Source organism: Pelobates fuscus, chromosome 1, assembly GCF_036172605.1.
Source record: "Pelobates fuscus isolate aPelFus1 chromosome 1, aPelFus1.pri, whole genome shotgun sequence".
Taxonomy (NCBI): Eukaryota; Metazoa; Chordata; class Amphibia; order Anura; family Pelobatidae; genus Pelobates; species Pelobates fuscus.
Genome location: NC_086317.1, coordinates 459,246,258 through 459,267,568, shown reverse-complemented (window position 1 = coordinate 459,267,568; position 21,311 = coordinate 459,246,258). Strand labels below are relative to the sequence as shown.

The 21,311-nt window shown below is 37.2% G+C and overlaps 1 protein-coding gene across 1 annotated transcript in view; it reads left to right on the top strand.

Annotated features, from left to right (window-relative positions):
• The window catches only part of FAT3 (FAT atypical cadherin 3), a 445,851-nt gene that overhangs the window by 87,164 nt on the left and 337,376 nt on the right, over nt 1-21,311 (top strand). The window contains exon 2 of the mRNA XM_063430785.1: nt 14,665-17,972. Within this exon, the coding sequence (XP_063286855.1) occupies nt 14,681-17,972 (3,292 nt within the window). The 5' untranslated portion in view covers nt 14,665-14,680. The remainder of the gene's footprint in view (nt 1-14,664; nt 17,973-21,311) is intronic.

The window sequence follows — 21,311 nt, the reverse complement described above, 5'->3', positions numbered from 1 at the left end:
AAGGAGCTGTGGGAATTCTGCCTCATACATTATACATTGTAACAGAGCAATCTGTTTTCCTCATTACGAAATTCAAAACACCAATGAATTGTAAGTCACTTATCCATGGGATAGCGTAGCACTAAATAAAACAGAATGTCGCACTGGCTGCTTCATGTCAGCGTCGGCCAGTTTGTGAAGCTAAAGCAACATTTAAAAAAAGAGTAGGCTTTTTTTTTGTTAACTTGGCAACAATCTCTCAGTTGTGATTTATCATTCGGGCCTTTTTATTAAATTCCCACTTTTATAAAAGTCTCTTTATATATATATATATATATATGTACGTGTCTGTGTGTGTTTTGATTTGTTCATGTCTGTGTTTGTAAGATAGCTAAGTGGATAGAGCTCCAGCTAAGATATATCAAATGACAGGTCAGATTCCTACGAATGTTACCTCCACTTTCCATGCTCAATAGCATGACTACCAACAAGTTGGGTAATAATACCATCTAGATCAAAGGACATTTCAGGAAACTAGTGAAATGATAAATGCACATTTGGTGATGAAATACTTTGCTAATTTTATCATTTGGCCTTTGACTATGCATAAGAGTCTGTTAAATCAGATACCATGATAAACCAATTTTCAACGCCATTGATTTAATCTCTGTATACTGTTGAATTAGAGTGCAATTACAATTGTTGTATGAAAAGCACAAAAGTCAATAAAAAAAAAAAAAAGTCTTTAGATACTTAGATAAATATTTTCTTCTTAAAAACTCTGCCCCTAATCTCAGTAAATTGACAACAGACGGAAAGCCTTTTTTGTGATTGTGCATTTGGGGTTTTATTGCACTATTTTTGCAGATCCGTGTAGCCCATTTCCGTTTTACTTTATACATTTTGACTTTTTATTGAGAGAAGTGATATTTAGTGTCTTACACGAACAAGGTCTCTGGAGAAAGTGACAGGTAAAACAGAACCCCGCAGTTCCAAATCATTTGCTGATAATCTAAAGCTCGAGTTTAACTGTTGCCAGAATATATGGAAATAGCCACAGCACCTGGACAGACGTGAGAATACTATTCATCGTAACACAATACCGATTGGCGACTGAGTTTAGATTCCTTAGGGGTGTCTAGAATTACACTTTTTTTTTTTATTTTAATGCTGAATGGTGCTTTCATTGTGATTGCTTCGAGCTAACCAGCAGAATTTTGATACATTTATTTTATCTCATATTTTTGTTTTCTCTCTCAAATTTCTTCAAAAATTTAAAAAATAAATAAATAAATAAAGGGAATAAACCTATTTTGAAATACACAATTGATAGCTGGCAGTTAGGGATTTAATTGTGTGTTTTTTTTTTTTTTTTCTTCATTAACCATGTCATGATAGATAACATACCAACCAGTTTTTATGTGGGGCAAAAAAATAATTTGTAGAAGTTTAGAAACACTAAGATTCTTTTTTTCCGGAGGGTATTAAGTGAAAAAAAACATGGGGAAAAATTGTGTCTATTTAATTGGGTAATAGGTTTCGGTTCTGCAGGGTCTCTGCTCCCTCATCCACTTGCAGGGTATATGCCTGGAAAAGGTGCATGGGAGTAGTAGTTTACTAACAGTTTGACAACCATTGTTTAACCCCTTAAGGACGCTGGACGGAAATTTTCCGTCCAAAATGAAAATTAACCCCTGATTGCCACAATCGTGGCAATCGTAGGGTTAATCTTCCTGTAGTGTGTCTCCATATCGGAGGCACACTACCATGGGCAGTTTCACTGATTCAGCCCATGTGATCGCTCTGATCAGTGCTGATCTGTCTCTGGCTGTAAAAAAAAAACAGTTAGTTACAAAATCCCACCCCCCCCCCTCTCACCTCTTTCAAATAAAATTTAACCCCTTCCCTGCCCTTTGATCACTGCCTGCAGTGATCAAAATACAGATCACAGTATTTCACTGTGATCTGATTTTTTTCTTTTAACCCCTGAGGGTTAACTTTTATTTTTTTTTTAATCCTCATGGGTTAAATGTATTTAATTAATTCTTTTAAATATTTTTAAATATTTATTTATTTAGCTAAGGTGGGTAGAAGTTAGTGGGGAAATTGGGGGATTTACAGTTAGGCTAGTTAGGGGAAAAAAGTTTAAAAAAAAAAGTGAAAAAAACTTTTGAAAAGTTTAAACAAAGTTTTCAAATAGTAAAATAAGTTTTCAAAAGCTAAATAAAACTTTTTAAAAGTTAAAAAAATGTTTAAAAAAGGGGGAAAATGCGTATTACCGCTACACTTGGTACAGGCTAGCGAAAAAATGATACCACGGTAAGGTTTCAAATATGCCTTTTGAAACACCATGGGGTGTCTTCTTTAGGAAATGGTATGCCTTTGTGAAGTAAATGGAAAACACAACCTATTAAAAAAATTCAAAAGTGGGGCATGGACCCAGCGTAAAAATTCTACCTTGAATGGCTGTGTCTCAAATGTGCCCCTTCAACGTTGTCATATACCTGGTAAAGGTACATACGGGGGTATTGCTGTACTCAGATGACATAGCGGAGCAACATATGATGTATTATACTGCTGTAACACATATAAGGTTTGCAAAATATATTTTACAAACTCATTGAGTATGTCAAAAAGGCATATAAAAAGCGTATTACCACTACACTTGGTATAAGCTAGCGGAAAAATTATTTCACGCTAAGGGTTAAAATACATCTTTTGAAATACCCTAGGGTGTCTTCTTTAAGAAACGGTATGTCTTTATGGGGTAGCTGGAATAATTAACCTACAAACAAACCTCCAAAGTGGGGTATGGACACAGCGTAAAAATGTAAAGTTTGAAAAAACTTAAATGGCTGTGTCTCAAATGTGCCCCTTCAATGTCCGCATATACCTGGCAAAGGTACATATGGGGGTATTGCTGTGCTCAGATGGCACAGCTGAGCAAGATAGCAAGTATTATATAGCTGTAGCACACATAAGGTTTGCAAAATACACAGTACAAACTCACGGTGTGTGTCAAAAAAACAGAAAAAATGCTTATTACCACTAAACTTGGTACAAGCTAGCAGAAAAATGATCCCCCACTAAGGTTCAAAATATGCCTTTTGAAATACCCTGGGATGTCTTCTTTAAGAAATAGTATGCTTTTATGGGATAGTTGGAATATATAGCCTGCTAAAAAACTTCAAAATGGGGTAACAACACAGCGTAAAAATTCAAAGTTTGACAAAACCTGCAATGGCTGTGTCTGAAATGTGCCCTTTCAACGTCCCCATATAACTGGCAAAGGTACATACGGGGGTATTGCTGTACTCAGACAACATAGCTGAGTAACATATAAAGTATTATAAAGCCGTAGCACACATAAGGTTTGCAAAATATACAGTACAAACTCACTGTGTGTCAAAAAGGCAGAAAAAAATGCTTTTTACCACTGCACTTGATACAAGCTAACTGAAAAATTATCCCACGCTAAGGTTCAAAATTTGCCATTTGAAATACCCTTAGGCGTCTTCTTTAAGAAATAGTATGCCTTTTTGATGTAATTGGAAAAAGCAGCCTGCGAACATTTTTTAAAATAGAATACGGACCCATTAAAATTCTCCATGTAAATTCACACTTAAAAACCTGAACTTATCACATCTCTTTCACAGCACTGTAACTTCACAAAATAGTGTCTGGGTCATACATTGGGCATATTGTTTTACTCAGAAGAGGTAACTGAGCATACTTAGGGGGAATTTATGACAGTGGCACTTATCAAATGTAAAAAATACCCAGCGAAAATGCAACATGTATGTAAAAAAATTTAATTTTTTTTTCTCACCACAAAATTTGAAATAAATTGGTGAAAACATGGTGGCAAGTTAAGGTATAATATTTGCCTAATAACATACCCTGGAGTGTCTGCTTTCTCAAATGGAAGGCCTTTATGGGGTTATTTGAACAGTCAAATGGCTATAATGCCACAAATTCAGACATATGACCATTTATGAAAATTCCAACTATAGAAACTGAAATAGCATGGTCTCCTATATGGCACTGTAGCTTCACAGAATAGGGGCAAAGGTATACAATGGGGGTATCGTTGTGCTCAGCAAATGTAGCTGAACACAATATGGGGTTCTGTACAGGGATAGCACACACTAGGTTTACGAAATACACATTACAAAAACCTTGTTATATGTGAATATGCCAAAATAGAGAAAAAACACAATTTTACTCCAATATTTAGAAGAGATTGGCGGTGAAATGGCTACGAAAAAAGTGTCAAACTAACCTTAGGTAAATAGCCTGTGATGTCTACTCTATATAAATATATACTTTTGTGTGGCAATTCTGTTTCCTGTAATGGGTATTAAACTTCCAAGACAAACATACCAACTTCTAAAATTGTTTCACATTGAAATTTTATTTTAGACCTTGTAGTTTGTGACCTGTAACTTTCAAAATAAACTGAAATCCTACACATATTATGTACTTTGTAAATCAAGACACATAAATGAATTGATTTTGAATTACGTTTCCTAAGCTGGACATATTATGCACACATTATTATTGCCAAAACGTGGGGAAATTTTTTTTTTGTTTTTTCCACATTATTTTGCATTTTTTTTGAAATAAATGAGAATTTATACATGTATAGGTCACATCAAATTAAAGCCCTTTTTGTTGTCTAAAAAACGGTATATAATATGTGTTGGAACAATACATGAGAGAGATGCAAATTACAGTTGAACACAAACAGCAAACAATGCAAAAATTGCTTGTGTCCTTAAGGGTATGTCTAGCTTCTGAAACTGTGTCCTTAAGGGGTTAAATATCAGGGAGATAAATAAATAAGTTGTAGGTGCCTTGTGGTTTGTACAGAATAATTTTATTGTTCGGAATGAAATATGCAATGTTGGATGCTTTTGTACATTATATAAATACGGCATTCGATATTCTCTATAACAGGTATTAAATGCCAGCACAGAATTCATACATTTTAATGCAATCTCATTGTATCAGGTACAAAATACAATCCAAATTGAGTTTTCAGATATAAAAGTATCGGAGAACAGTTTTCATTTGAAATTATGTTTTCATGAGTGTTTGACTAAAGAAAACAGCAAAGAACTTGTTCAATGTTAACCAGCAGTAGATCATGGGATGGGGCAGACAAGCAACGTTAATTATTAAATTATCCATATTTTACTATGAAAGCGCTCCACAGCAATGCAACTTATAGTTGTGTGCAGGGTGTATTAATGTGTCACAGAGCTCCACTGCAGTATAAGTGGTGTATCACCGTAATAAAACCCACGTGAGTTTGCCTTGTATACATCAACTCTCCTTACAGACAAAAATAGTATTACAGTGTCATTGTCATCTTCCACCTTCAAAATGAGTATTTCATAAAGATAGAAGCTTAATGAAATGCTCCTATTGATTTGTGTTGGTATTTCACAGAAATTCCAATCCAGACAAAAGATATACTGAGACAAAGTAAGGACTGCTTTGTCTCGATATTTTTCATCTACGTGACTAAGCTTGACACAGGGCCCCGCCAAAAGCCCCCAACCCACGGTCACCAGACCTCCAGTGGCGATGTCACCGTCGGGTGTCTTAGCAAATTATGCAAAGTGCCCAGACAGTAACAGATTCGCTGTAAGAAAGATGTACTTTTTTAATTTATCTATTGTACAGCCAGTAATTCTGGTGGTGGCTTTCCAATTAGGATCCACTTTGTTACCATTACAAGTTTTGTCTGGATTCACTTTTGATTGACAGTTGGTCATCTCTTTTCAGTGGCAATATCTGACCAACTTTTTTTCCACACAATAAGTATATTTTCATATAAAACTATTTTTTTGCCCTATTACTGGTGTCTTTGTTATTTTACCATACCTGTAAGCCCAATCTCAGTCACTGAATTTGCCCCTTACTTCAGTGTAGTGCTCCTTTAATTTTCTATTATTTTCTGTTCTGTTATGTTTTGTGCTTACCCCATAAACCTCTCTTTGATTTACAGTAGTTTTTGCTCACTCAGTACCACTAATCATATTTTAATATGTTTGTATGTTTCCTATTACATTATCTGTAAAACAGATCGCTTGAATAATAAAATCCTATTGTGTAGTCAGCAGATGCTTAGGGTTTTCTCGTTAAAACAAAAATAATCAAAAATAATGTTTTAAAAAGTGCAAAGGAAATTAGGCCTCACAGACCAGTGTTTGCAACTGAAATGAGCTTTTCAGTTTTATTTCTAAAGAGCAATGTGATTGGTTAGATTGTTTCAGCCAATCCCGTTGCTCCATTTACTTTCCACATCTTAATATATATATATTGTAAGGTTTTATTTATGAACATAACTTCAATTTGCTAAAACCTGGAGATCTGCTGCAACTTAATAGAACTAAAACCTCTACAAAATGTTTAAAAATAAAATACCGTATTTATCGGCGTATAACACGCACCTCATTTTAAGAAAGAAATTCCAGGAAATTTCCCCCCCCTCCCATAGTATTCCCCCCCTCATCCCATAGTGTCCCCCCCCCCTTTCCATAGTATTCTCCACCCCCTCCCATAGTATTCTCCACCCCCTCCCATAGTGTTCCCCCCTCATCCCATAGTATTGCCCCCTTTCCATAGTATACTCCCCCCCCTCCCGTAGTATTCTCCACCCCCTCCCATAGTGTTCCCCCCCTTTCCATAGTATTCTCCCCCCTCCCATAGTATTCTCCACCCCCTCCCATAGTGTTCCCCCCCTCATCCTATGGTGTCCCCTAGTGCACTTTCCCTCCCCTTGTCCCATAATTACTTACCTGTCTTGAAGCGTGGGCCGGCTTCACAGCGCGCACCGCGGTACTGGAACTTCAATTTCAGGTTCCGGTTTCCGGCTGGACTGAAAGCAAGTGTGCACACTTCCTTTCAGTCCCGCTGGAAACCGGGACCTGAAATTGAAGTTCCAGTACCGCGGTGCGCGCTGAACACCGGCCCACGCTTCAAGACAGGTAAGTAAATATGGTATATCTGGGTATAACACACACACATCATTTCCCCCCTATTTTCAGGGAGAAAAAGTGCGTGTTATACGCCGATAAATACGGTAATCTTTTTAAAATCACATTCAACGCATGTCCTTTGTTGGGTTTTCTAATCAGTCCATTTAATAAGTCACATTATTTCATTATAAAAGCAAAGCAAAATTGAAAACATACAATCAGCTTTATGTAGTTCCTTTTAACTGTTGCAAAGCTTGGATGATCCTTTGAAATATATCAAGAATGTATTAAACGTAAGAAAGCTTCAAACAAAATTATATGAAAAAAATCTACCAAGAATGTTGGCCAAATCTGTGTGGAATGTCGTGTTCGACATTTTTGAAGACTATTATCTGGCTTGCTTTTTGCTTATTATTTAAAGCCCTAAGCAACCAGTTTATGAATCTGAACAACAAGAAGAATGTATTGTATGTGTCTATCACTAATGGAGAGCCTTTCATATTAATACAATAATACAGCCATATATATATATATATTTATAATGTATATATTCTAGTGTGTGTGCATTTGAGAGCCTATGCATTTTTTGCGAGCACTATGCTTCTATAACCCTTTTAAAGGGAGTCTGTCATGCACATAACATGATAGGGTCCTGTTTTAATCTACAAGATGATTTTATCGGTTCATAGGACGTCTAGCCACTAGACCAGGAATTGAAAAGAATTGACAAGGGAAATATAAATTCTATGAAAATGTCCTGAACTGAAAATAATTCTGCAGTTCTATTTGCAGCCTGAATGTTTTTTTCCTAAAACTCACAGAAATGCAAAGAATGTACTTAAAAGGACACTCTAAAATTATATATGTTTATATGCGTATATATTTTATTTATATTTATGGTCATGGGAAAAAGAAAGTACGCTCTCTTTGAATTCTATGGTTTTAGGTTTCATGACGTAACTATTATCTGTTCCATAGCAAAAAAAAAAATGGGTAATTACAACCTCATATGAACAACAGATGCTATTACACCATGACATGATTTTTTTAGATATTAAATATTAAATAAAGCCAAAATGGAGTAGCCATGTGGGAAAAAGTAAGTACACCCTTCCTGCTTCCAATGGAATTAAGAGGCTAAGTAGCAGACAGGTTCTGCTAATCAAACGCCTTTGATTAACTGATCATTGGCAAGTGTGACCAGCTCTATAAAAGTCCAAGTTTTAGCTGGTTTGGAGTATTCAGGTGTGTGTTAACACAATGCCAAGGAGGAAAGACATCAGCAATGATCTTAGTTGAAGCAATTGCTCCTGCCCATCAAATTGGGAAGGGTTATAACAATTTAAAGTCAAGTACAGTGAAAACGATTATTCAAAACTGGAAGATATTCAAGACCATTGCTAATCTTCCCAGGACTGGATGTCCTAGCAAATTCATGCAGGTGGGTAGGATAAATCAAGATTGTTCAATTGTAATCAGAGTATAGCAGGATCTCACAGTAGGAGCCAGGATCAGAAGTCTTGTCCCATCAGAACACAAACTTCCATCACTGTAAAGGCAAATTGTGTAAAATATAACAATGTGTGGCCTCTTCTAGCATATTTAGATTATCATGCTATGCAGGTGAGATAAACTTTGGCTAGGGAGGCCACTAGTGGTGAAAACTGGTAAATATAGACATTTAGCAGAATGAATAAAACAATAGTTTGGTTGTCAGGTTAGAATCCTGACAGATTACTTCAAGATATTGCTGCTAAAGGTGGCTCTACTAGCTTTTGAATAATAAGGTGTACTTATTGTAGCTTCTCCATTTTGGCGTTATTTTTGTTTAAAAAATCATGACATGGTATAATATGTCATGTGTTGTTGTTATTATTTTATTATTTTTTATTATTTTATTATTTATATAGCGCCATCAGATTACGTAGCGCTGTACAAAGGGTGGACTAACAGACATTTAATTGTAACCAGACAACTGGACGTACAGTGCCCTGAGAGTGCCCCCATCCTCAGGGTCCCCCTCCCATGGTGCTGAAGGGGCTAAAACCCCCTCAGCAGCTTACCTTGTTCCAGCGCCGGGCTCCCTCGGCGCTGGTGACTTCTCCTCCCCCGCCGACGTCAGCTCCCCCGTCCAACGTCAGTGGAGCCGAATGCACATGCACAGCAAGTGCCCCGCGCGCATTCAAGCTGTCAATAGGAAAGCATTTCTCAATGCTTTCCTATGGATGCTCTGTGCGATGGATGCGAAATTTGCATAGAGTGTCGCAGATGCGCCACTAGTGGCTGTCCGGAAGACAGCCACTAGAGGCTGGCTTAACCCCAAATGTAAACATAGCAGTTTCACTGTAACTGCTATGTTTGCATCTGAAGGGTTAAAACCTGAGGGACCTGGCACCCAGACCACTTCATTGAGCTGAAGTGGTCTGGGTGACTATAGTGTCCCTTTAAGTATTTACAGATACAAAAGCAAACCCTGAACTGGTGTGTGTTTTTTATAGGGCAGGGCAGCTGTAACCAACACCTCCAATCTCATCTCATTGATTGGACTCCAGTTGGCTGACATCTCACTCCAATTAGCTCTTGGAGATGTCATTAGTCTAGGGGTTCACATACTTTTTCCACCTGCACTGTGAATGTTTACATTGTGTGTTCATTTCATTCTTTGTGTGTTCTTTGTTCATTCTTTGTGTGTTTGTGTGTTATTAGTTTAAGCAGACTTAAGCAGACTGTGATTGTCTATTGTTGTGACTTAGATGATGATCAGATCACATTTTATGACCAATTTGTGCAGAAATCCATATCATTCCAAAGGGTTCACATCCTTTTTTTGCAACTGTATACATACATACTTATACATATATAGTCAAACAAAGATCTGCACACCAGTCAAGCCTTAAGACTTGCTTTTCCCACAGAAATCAATACATTTTCAGTGATGTTACTACCGCAAAGGATTCTGGATGGGCATATGCAAATTCGTTCAACAATGAATCACATTGTATGTATATATATTTTTTATGTTAAGTGTTTTTTTTTTCTTTAGTAGTGGTAGTAGCAATGTTTCTATTTCTTTGCTAACTTATTACAATTTGTTAGTAAAAAAAATAAAGTTACATTTATTTGTAATTCAGTTTGATCACAGTCTCCCCCAATTCAATTCTTTTCTGTGAGGAATATTTGCAGCATTTGCTGCATGTGAAGACTTTCAAACATTGAGGTCTGAAGGTCTGACAGTAGCTATTAGTATGACCTTCTCTAGATAGGAACAAGAAAGGAGCTGCAACTCCAAAATAAAATAGTTTCAAGCTATATATTCCACCTCTGTGGAAACAGTAATGCTTTGACCCAACTCTATGTCCTTTGTCAAGTTTTCAGCTCCTTTCTTGTTCCTAACTATATGGAAGTCCTAACTTGCTGAGCGTTGATCCTCCTTCTGTTGGTACTTATTACACCCCTTTTCCAGGACTCTGGCCTATACATTATGAAGAGGGTTCCACCCTTTACCTCCTACAATGATGTGGAAACTGAATGGCAATCTTGACAAAGACCCTGGAGTTTGGTCAAAATGTTGTTTATTCCACACAGGTGGAATAAATATCTTGAAACTATTTTTTGATGTTCGAGTTCTTTCTTGTTCAACTACATGTTAAGTAATTGGAATATAGCCTTGGCGTTTGCACCCAAATTCTAACTTGTAGAGTGGTGGTCCTCCTTATTGTCTACATATGACCGTCCAAGACTGTTGGTTCGGACAAATGTAAATATTGCTGTTTGCCCGAAACGATATTGTTTTACATCGCTAGACAAAAGTGAGGGGGGCTAAATCTAATTAGGGGCTAAGGCACTGTAGCTTTAGGAATATGGATCTGCATTCTTGACGCCATAGTGTTCCTTTAAGTTCCCCTAGGAAGCCATCACGCAAAACTGTACTTACAAACTCAAATTCCATGAAAACAACCACTACTCGAACTTGGGATTATGATTGCAAAATAACATTTAAGGAAAATTGCTCAATTTGAGCCTTTACAAGATTCCGTACTAGAGAAGATTAATGTGGTGTAGTACTTGTATACTGTTACTAGCGAGAGGAGGCGCTGAAAATAATTGTAATTAGTGGAAATGAACTACATTACTAGGTCCCTTGAGGAGAATTACAGAAATCACAGAAAAGCATTAAAAAAAAAGACACAATTCAAGCACTGAAGCAGGAATAAAACACCCATTAAAATTAACATAAGTTAGGCAAGAATACGGAGAATACGAGGGGAGGGGGGGGAGAATACTATGGGAGGGGAGGGGGGAGAATACTATATACTATGGGAGGGGAGGGGGGGAGAATACTATGGGAGGGGAGGGGGGGAGAATACTATGGGAGGGGAGGGGGGAGAATACTATGGGAGGAGGGGGGGAATACTATGGGAGGAGGGGGGAATACTATGGGAGGGGGGAGAATACTATGGAAAGGGGGGAGAATACTATGGAAAGGGGGGACACTATGGGATGAGGGGGGAATACTATGGGATGAGGGGGGGGAATACTATGGGATGAGGGGGGAAATTTCCTGGAATTTCTTTCTAAAAATGAGGTGCGTGTTATACGCCTGTGCGTGTTATACGCCGATAAATACGGTATTTGGATCAGTCAACAGAAACATTATATTGATCAACGATCATTCCTCTACATTTAGTTTGTTCCAGAAGTATTCTTTCTTCAAAGCACCCTTTGTGCAGTTGCATGTCTCTGGAATCGTTAGATCTTTGGATTTTCTAAACCCATTGCAATGAATCCCTTAAAAACCAAAAAAAGCAATAATTTTGAAAATAAACGGGCCTTTAAAGATCCTTTGTCAAAATGGAAAGTGCCATGCATTTAACAGTGACAGGACTGTATACATCCTCAAATCTTTCATAAGCCGGGCTTTTCATTCTAACATAGTGTGACGCCTATTGTCCTTAAGGGGTTAAACATGGTTCTTTGAGATCATGGCTTTGTAAGCTAAGAGCTGTTCTAAAGCTCATGCAATTGCTGAGGCTAGCTCGTTCACTTATATAGGGACTCCTTTGTGCACTGTCACTCTGCTTTTTCTAGTTTTTGGTTGTTTTTTTTACTGTGATTTTCATTAAAAACTGGCATTTTGCATAAAGACATTGTCAGCATGGTGTTTGGCATGGAGCACATCTGTAGCTAAGTAATGCACTTAGCATCATTACAAGCCTTAAATGTGTTCATTGAGGGCTCTAATTGCATTTTAAATTGGTTTGTTTTTCAGTTGAATAGACCAGAATGCATTGAAAAAGAAAAAACTAAGTGAAGGGAAAAAAGTATTTTCCCTAATAAAAAGCAGTCATTACTAGAAATTGCAACTTCTGCTAAGTAAGGAAGCACACAGTGTAGTTCATGAACTGCATTTTATTGTGTTAATCATTTTCATTTTCACAACCAAATGTGTAATTGTGGCTGCAAACATCGTCCTTAGAGTGTAGAAAATGGAACATTTGTCACCAGATGATGAAGTTATCAGCACTTACGAACTAAATACAGTACTTTGTCAATCTTCCGGAACTGATGGTGGAGAAATGATTTCACTTTTATATCTTCAAATACACTTTAAACTCTTTGGAAACTTGTTTTCTTTCTTTCCCACAAGACTAGATGACATTTTGGCGAGGTAACCATCGAGTCATTTTTTTGCCCAAGGTACAAAAAGACTAAGCTGACCCAATTGTACTTGAAGGCAAGTCGTTCTTTGACATAAATGAAGTTAATGGTACAGTGTAGGCTTCACTGTTTTGTAAAGGCTTAGAGATTTCTGGGAACTTGCAGGTGGCCGAGCATGAAAATAACCTGATAGAAAAGAGTAGACAATGAGAGGAAAATTCCTTTCGCTCCAGGAAATAATCAAGTTGAACTGGGGAGAACAGTCCAGCTTGAAATCTTCATGGCACACTAGACTTCTTCCAAACGGATTTGCCTAGGACCAGATCTAAACTAGACTTTTTTTTAGTCCAGTTCTCTCCTGCAATATTTCCGATAGCTTGTCCTTTTTTCTCGATCTAAGTTTCCAACAATTAAAACCGTACCTGGTCTGGAACTGTCCTAACTGGTTGAGCAATACCACTCATTTGTCCATGGTATAACAAGTCTCCCCTATCTTTTGAAATGTGAAGGCTGGAATTGTTGTCCCTCACTTAAAAACACCAGGGACAGGTAAGCCAAGGCAAACCAAGGTTTTTTTTGTTTGATTTAGTTTCAAGACGTGACACATGACTATGATGAAGCTCGACTCATACGGATATCAGAGTCGAAGCTGAATTTAGAACAATAATACTAAAAAGTCACTCCTGTCTGCATCCTGTAAACCAATACTGGAATAGAAAACATGTAAAATTAGAAAAGATAACAGCTGAAATTTCTCCCCAAACAAAACCTTCCCTTTCTTAATATTTGGTCTTGTCTCAGTCGCCTGTAGAGACTCAAAGTAATAGAAATGATCTCACTGCTTTGGACGAGTTCATGAAAAAATGATCACAGTGCCTGATCCACAGAGTCAAAAAGTATAAAGATACTTTGATGAGTGAGCCTTATTAATAAGATGTAATAATATGATATAGATTCATTCCAGACTTTGGAATGGTTTTCACTAAATGCCTAACATGTTTTATGACAAGCAAGTCAATTAATCAGAGATATAATTGAACCTAAACACACCTTCCTTACAGACCAAAAATGAAATTGTATTCGGTTTTAATTAGTCATTAGTAAGAACATAAAAGAAACTCTGACATGTATAGTAAGACTGTGTAAATCTCTAGAGTAATTCGAAAAATGTAATTATATTAGTTAAAATTGGAGTCCTACCCATTCTAGTTTCAACGAGACTTACAATCAACAAGCATACAGCCGTTGCTACAGCACTAAGTTTATCCCCGGTTTTAATTTAGATGGCGAGGCTGGGATAGAACATGTATCAATATGTAGCCTTACAGTTGTATCAGGAACAGAAAATTCACTTTGTTCTGATCAATTACTGAAAATTCTAAATATTCAGTGATTGTGCATTTTATCCAATTGCATGCTCAACAGATATTTTAAAATGGTTTATATTAGAATTGTGTCAATAATCACTAGCGCATAATTTTGTAGTTTTATTTTAGGCATCTTTGTAGCATCGCTGTGCACCTTTTTATTTTATTTAGCTTTGTCTGTATGGCTGTCCATGAGGCAGTACAGCAGTTGTAGGCTAAAGGTAAATCCCAGCCTTCAGCGATACAAAGCTTCATAGAATTTTTAGATTTGCAACTAAGGCTTTTGAAAATAATAAATACAAAATTGGAATTGTGAAGAATAGACAAGTGAACATTTAGGCCAACTTATATGGTTTTGAAAAATAGCCAAGATACAAAAGATTTTCATTCTGGCCCAGAATTTGCAACATTGTTTCAAAATTCTTAGTTTAACGGGACAAGTGTTCAGTGCAAATTCAAAGCCCCACAATAGATTTTCTACCAGAGTCGGAATATATGATATATTCCCTGTATCCATACACCCTTTAACGTAAAGCATATTTTACATTTTAGGTACTAATTGGTTGAGCAATTACTTAAAATATTTAAACTCGATTTACATGCATGTGATGATTTCAAAAGATGTGTTGAGTAGTATTCATTAAAATTTTTATTTCTCTTGTTTTTTTTAGGAAGAAAAATGATGGAATGTCACTAAAAATGGATACCCCGGGAGGCATGAAGGCCTCTCATTTGTGTATCACCTTATTGTTTTTAAATGTCTTTTTTAATTTGTGTGGCAGTCTACAAGGAACATCGCCACAGATATTCCAGTTTACGTACCCTGCATACAATGCAACAGTTTACGAAAATTCTGCAGCACGGACTTATCTCAACAGTCAAACAAAAATTGGCATCAAGTTAGCAAATCTTTCTTGGGATATCAAATACAGGATAATGTCAGGAGATGAAGAAGGTTTTTTTAAAGCTGAAGAAGTTGTCATCGGAGACTTCTGTTTTCTAAGAATTCGAACGAAAGGGGGGAATTCTGCTATACTCAACCGAGAAATTCAAGACAACTATTTATTAACAATAAAAGCCTCAGTAAGAGGAGAAGATTTGGAAGCTTGGACAAAAGTAAATGTACAGGTCTTAGATATGAATGACCTTAGGCCTTTATTTTCACCTACAACATACTCGGTGACTGTAGCAGAAAGCACACCAATCAGGACTAGCATTGCCCAGGTTACAGCCACAGATGCCGACATTGGATCTAATGGTGAATTTTATTACTATTTTAAAAACAAAGTTGATCTATTTTCCGTTCATCCCACTAGCGGTGTTGTGTCATTAAGTGGACGTTTGAACTACGATGAAAAGAATAGGTATGATCTTGAAGTTTTAGCTGTTGATCGTGGAATGAAATTATATGGGAACAATGGTGTCAGCAGTACTGCCAAACTTTATGTTCATATTGAACGTATTAATGAGCATGCTCCCACAATAACTGTGGTAACGCACATTGCATCCATACTGGACTTAGATCCAATATATGCTATTGTTACTGTAGACGACATTGATGAAGGTTCTAATGGAGACATTGAATCAGTTTCCATAGTAGCTGGGGATCTGCTGCATCAATTCACGCTGGTAAAAGAAGGAAAATGGATCAATGAGTACAAACTGAAAGAAAAAACTACAATCGATTGGATGAGTTTTCCATATGGACTAAATTTGACTCTTCAAGCAAAAGATAAAGGTAGCCCTCAAAAGTTTTCTGAACCCAAAAATGTGCATATCTTCAGTCCTAAGAAAGAAAAGGTTGATGTAAAGTTTGAAAAAGATGTCTATGAAGTTAAGATCAGTGAATTTTCTCCTCCCGGCGCTATAGTAAATATTGTTAAAGTACAGCCCGAGCCCTCGTTTGTGGAATATAAAATATTTGACGGTGAAGATGCTGGATATTTTACGATCAATTCTAGAACAGGATTAATCACCACGTCTCGCCACTTAAACATTCATGGGAAAGAGAAATATGAGTTACAAGTGTTGCACGGGAGCAATGGAATTGAAGCCCAGGTTATTATTGAATTGGAAGATGCTAATGACAACACCCCCGAGTTCCAACAAACATCCTATGAGTCATTTGTCAATGAAAGTGTTCCTGTAGGTACCAATATTTTGACCGTTTTAGCTTCTGATAAGGACAAAGGGGAAAATGGATACATTACATACAGCATTGCAAGTCTGAACTCTCTGCCTTTTGCCATAAACCAGTTTACAGGAACAATCACTACATCTGATGTTTTGGATTTTGAGTCATCTCCAGAAAGCTACAGGTTTATTGTACGAGCTTCAGATTGGGGATCCCCATATCGCCATGAGAGTGAAGTTAATGTTACTATACGAGTTGGGAATGTCAATGATAATAAGCCACTATTTGAGAAGGTAGCTTGTCAGGGAGTAATATCTTTTGATTTCCCAACTGGTGGACACATCACTGCAGTTTCTGCTATAGATATTGATGAATTAGAGTTTGTAAAGTATAAAATAATGTCTGGTAATGAACAAGGGTTCTTTTACCTTAATCCAGATTCTGGAGTACTACAACTTAAAAAGTCTTTTATTAATTCTGGTCTGAGAAACAGTAATTTTGCACTTCGTATCACCGCGACTGATGGTGAAAACTTTGCAGACCCTATGTTTGTTAATATAACAGTCATGCATGGAAAGGTATCTTCTAAAAGCTTTACTTGCAAAGAAACGAGAGTTGCCCAAAAATTAGCTGAGAAACTCTTGAAAAAATCCAAGGCAAATGCTAAGTTAAATTACGAGGACAGTTTATTTGATTATTACTCTATAAACAGACAAGCACCCCAGTTTGACAAATCATTTCCTTCCGATGTATCTGTGAAAGAGGATCTTCCAGTTGGAGCCTCTATACTTAAAATTAAAGCAACTGATGCAGATTCTGGATTTAATGGGAAAGTCCTATACACCCTTTCGGATGGTAATGTGGATAGTTGTTTTAGCATTGATATGGAAACTGGCCAACTCAAAGTCCTGATGCCTATGGACAGAGAAAAAACTGATAAGTACCTTCTTAATATCACAGTGTATGATTTAGGAAAACCACAAAAATCTTCATGGAGATTGTTGACAATACATGTAAATGATGCAAATGATAACAGCCCCGTTTTCCTTCAAGATAGTTATTCAGCTAACACATTAGAAAGTACTAGCATTGGAACAGAGTTAATTCAAGTAGAAACCAAAGATAAAGATTTAGGGCCAAATGGGGAGGTTACGTATTCAATTTTGACCGACACACGAAAATTTGCCATTAATAGCTCCAGCGGGATAGTTTATGTAGCTGACCAATTAGATAGAGAGCTCATGTCCAACTATACCTTGAAAATCGAGGCTAGAGACAAAGCTGAAAATGGGCAGCAGCTTTTTTCTGTTGTTACTTTAAAGATCTACCTGGATGATGTAAATGACTGTTCTCCAGTTTTCATACCTTCTAGCTACAGCGCTAAAGTCCTTGAGGACCTGCCAGTTGGCACTTTAATAACATGGCTTGAAACCCAGGACCCTGACCTTGGTTTGGGAGGTCAAGTACGTTACTCTTTGGTAAATGACTATAATGGGAAATTTGAAATTGATAAATCCAATGGAGCTATTCGTTTGAATAAAGAGCTTGACTACGAAAAGCAACAATTTTATAATTTAACTGTACGAGCCAAGGACAAGGGCCGTCCCGTATCTCTTTCTTCTGTTTCATTTGTGGAGATTGAGGTTGTGGATGTCAATGAAAACCTTCACACTCCATACTTTCCTGATTTTGCTGTAACTGGATCTATAAAGGAAAATTCCCGGATTGGAACTAGTGTTCTGCAAGTTGTGGCAAGAGATGAAGACAGTGGAAGAGATGGGGAGATACAATACTCCATCAGAGATGGCAGTGGATTGGGAAGGTTTAGCATTGATGAAGAGACTGGTAAGTTTGTCTTTAAAAAAATAATGCATAACCTGGAATATATTGCAATGCCTCTAAATGTATGAAATTGCATGTGTAACCTAAAGCAGATATAAGCAACGACTGTCACATAGACAGGAATAGCGGTGTTTTAGTACAGTTCTGTATTGTATTTAAAAGGTACACAATATAAAACAATAGGATGGAAAAATGTGGAAGGAGATATTGGAGGAACGCCACAACACACAGATATAGTAACATAAAATGGGTTGCATACATCATGTGAGGGCTGTATAAGCAACCTCAGAAGGAGGGTCTAGTACATTAGCTGTACATTTATATGTTTATATATATATATATATATATATATATATATGCAATTATAATCTGCAAATTGCAGTACTAGCTAAATCGTGCTCTGCAAATTACAAGGACACTCCTAATACCATAACCACTGGTAATTGGCAAATAATCTGTGACGGCCATCTCCTCAGTTTTGTTAGATAATTAAAAGTGGCTGATATATAGCAGAGACTAAATGCCTCTCCCCTTCAGGTTTGACAATGCAGAAGTTGCAACACTCACTGTCAGAGCTCTCAGCTTCTCATTGCATTTTGAAATTTGGATGGGAAAATTCTGAAACTCACCAACGCATTAGCCAAGTTGCAGCAGATGGTCCTATTAAAAAACAGAGCCCTATTTTGTGTTATATCGCTCAGTATTGTTTTGACACACAGTGTTCGGATGTAGCGCAAAGAGCCTGTTTACCATGACTACTATAATTAGGGTTACTAGATCCACCATGTTTTCAGGGACACATATAACTTTGCAACATTTATGAAAACCCATGAAAAGGGTTCCACTGCAGTATGTATGATGCATTTTATGCAGGATTCTTCATTGCTTAATTTCTTAATCCTTTACACCTTCTCCATAACTCTACATACCACAGAGTCTCCAACTGCATGTGCTACCCATCAATATGTATGCGTGATATGTGTCCCTGATAACATAGCAGATCTGATAACCCAATAATGAGCTGTAGTGATTATGGTCATTGGAGTATTCATTAATGAGACTGAACCAAGCATTGCAAACAGTATGCACGTTCTCGGCATTCCGTTAAAGGTAAAATGTCTATTGGTTTTAAATATTAACATGCATTTTCAGATAATTTAAGTTTGAGAAAGATATACTGTTCCACCTCGTCCTCGTGTTTAAAACAGTCAAGAAGTAGAAAGTTGCTATAAGCTGCAGTGCTATCATGAGGCTATCACTTTAACCAACTGGACTGTAAGCCTACTGTATTGAAAGCTTTCTTCAAACAGCCGTGCACAAAGACTTATGTTGACGTAGGTAGTATGCAATTTCCCAAACTGGCCATTTTTTTCAGAATTAAGAGCACAAACAAGCGTTGTCTAGCAGAGAACATTATTCTTTGCCAGCCGCTGTCTAGCAGAGAATAGAGTCTATAGGTTTAACATTAAGTGTTTCGCCTTTCAACTGTTGGTATCTTAGTAATTTATATGGTTTGGGGGCTATAGGGGCAACAAACAGTTTATAACATTCTAGCATCCAGGTCCTTTGTTTCTAGAAAATATATTTAGGTTGACAGCCTTCAAGGAAGCTTTATTTTAGAAAAATGGAAACATATGAGTGAATTAGCTAAACACCAAGCACCGAGTAAAGAAATTAGATTTGCTTGAAACTTGACACACTTTAAATTCAGCTAAGTACAGGAGGAATGTGTAAATGAGGCAAAGAAAACTGCTAGAACGATGTGATGACTAGTTTGAGGCTGAGAGAATCAGGCAATGATTCTTTGATTCTTTTTACAGAAAGTGCTTGATTCAGGGAGCAGTAAACTCATTTCCTAAAGCTGGCATTGAAATACAATTACTAGTACCCTCATCCAGCTCCATGCCTTGGAAGTAGGATATTGCTGGCTTACATCTGCTGTTGTACTACTTATCACATGAACTATAGCCATCGTTTGGAGGAGAACATACAAGCTGCACAATGAGAGAGACCAGTTTCTGCAAAGTAGAGAACATACACTTCCACTTCTAGTCTAGACTAACAAATGCTTTTGCTTAGCACACCCTTGTATAGGTCAGGTTGCCATAGACATCATAGTATCGAGCATATTTTAAACACAAGGCTTAACTTCTGGACATGTCAGTATTTCTTGTGTTTACAGATATCTAAATGTATAGTTTGGAATTTCTTGTTTGGACATCTTATGGAATACATTGAGTAACCAACCACTCCATACAGGGGAATATACCTCCCCAAACACATGGCTGTATTACATACCTCCCAACATTTGGAGGTGTGAAGTTGGGACAGGTGGGTGTACCTGATGGGTACATCACTGGCAATGCTCACAATGGGCATATCCACAGATTAAATGGGCAAGTCTGCCAACTGATGGGGCCTGTCTGGCCAGCCGCCTACCTTGAGGACCTTGCAGAGAGCACTGCCGAGTTTCTGGAACTGCCCTACCAAAAGGGGCAGCTATGAAATTGAGCTAATTGTGTGTTGTGTAATCGATAGCAGATTGACTAAACTATTATGAGGCAAAGTGTTCTTTCTTCAGTTAAAAAATGCCATCTCTTGTTTTTGTCATTAAACATGTCCTGTTTTAGTACACGGCTTTAAAGAATGATAAAGGAACTAGAGACTTATCTCACTGGAGCAGATCAAACCCTAGTAAATTACCCCTCTACTTCAATGTTCCGTGCAGTTTTTTAAAGTCATGGGAATTGTGCATGTTTGAGTTCATTTACCACCAGCCTTGTTAGTAGGAGAATATTTTCAGTACAGCAACAGAAAGATAGTCATATTGAATGCTGCGCAACGGCTCATTGCATAGCCGTACCATGCGACGTCTCACCATCTTTATCTTCTTGTTTTCTGTGTAGAGACTTTTGGGAACAAGCTGCATTTTATTTGCGAGGCAAATAGATATCATAAACGCTTAACAAGGAACCCTTTAAAAAAACAAATCAATTAATATATCAAAATATATGTGCTAGTGGGATGTTCTATGGCTGTCAACCAGTTAACCCTTCGTTTGATATATATATATATATATATATATAGTTTTGGCTGGCCTAGGGCTAATTTGGCATGGCTACTTTCTCCATAGGCTGAGTCAGCCTAGTCTTCTGGAAGGCTGCCTGTTAAGATATGTGTAAAAGCAATTTGGCAATATGATCTCTGATACTTCAAGTCATTAGTGGATTGCTATTGGACTAGTGGCAGCTTAAACACCTTTGAATAATTAATCTTCTGTCTGGTTTCAGAGAGAGTCACAGATTGAATCACTTTACCCTGACAGTGTTGTTTATTTACAGT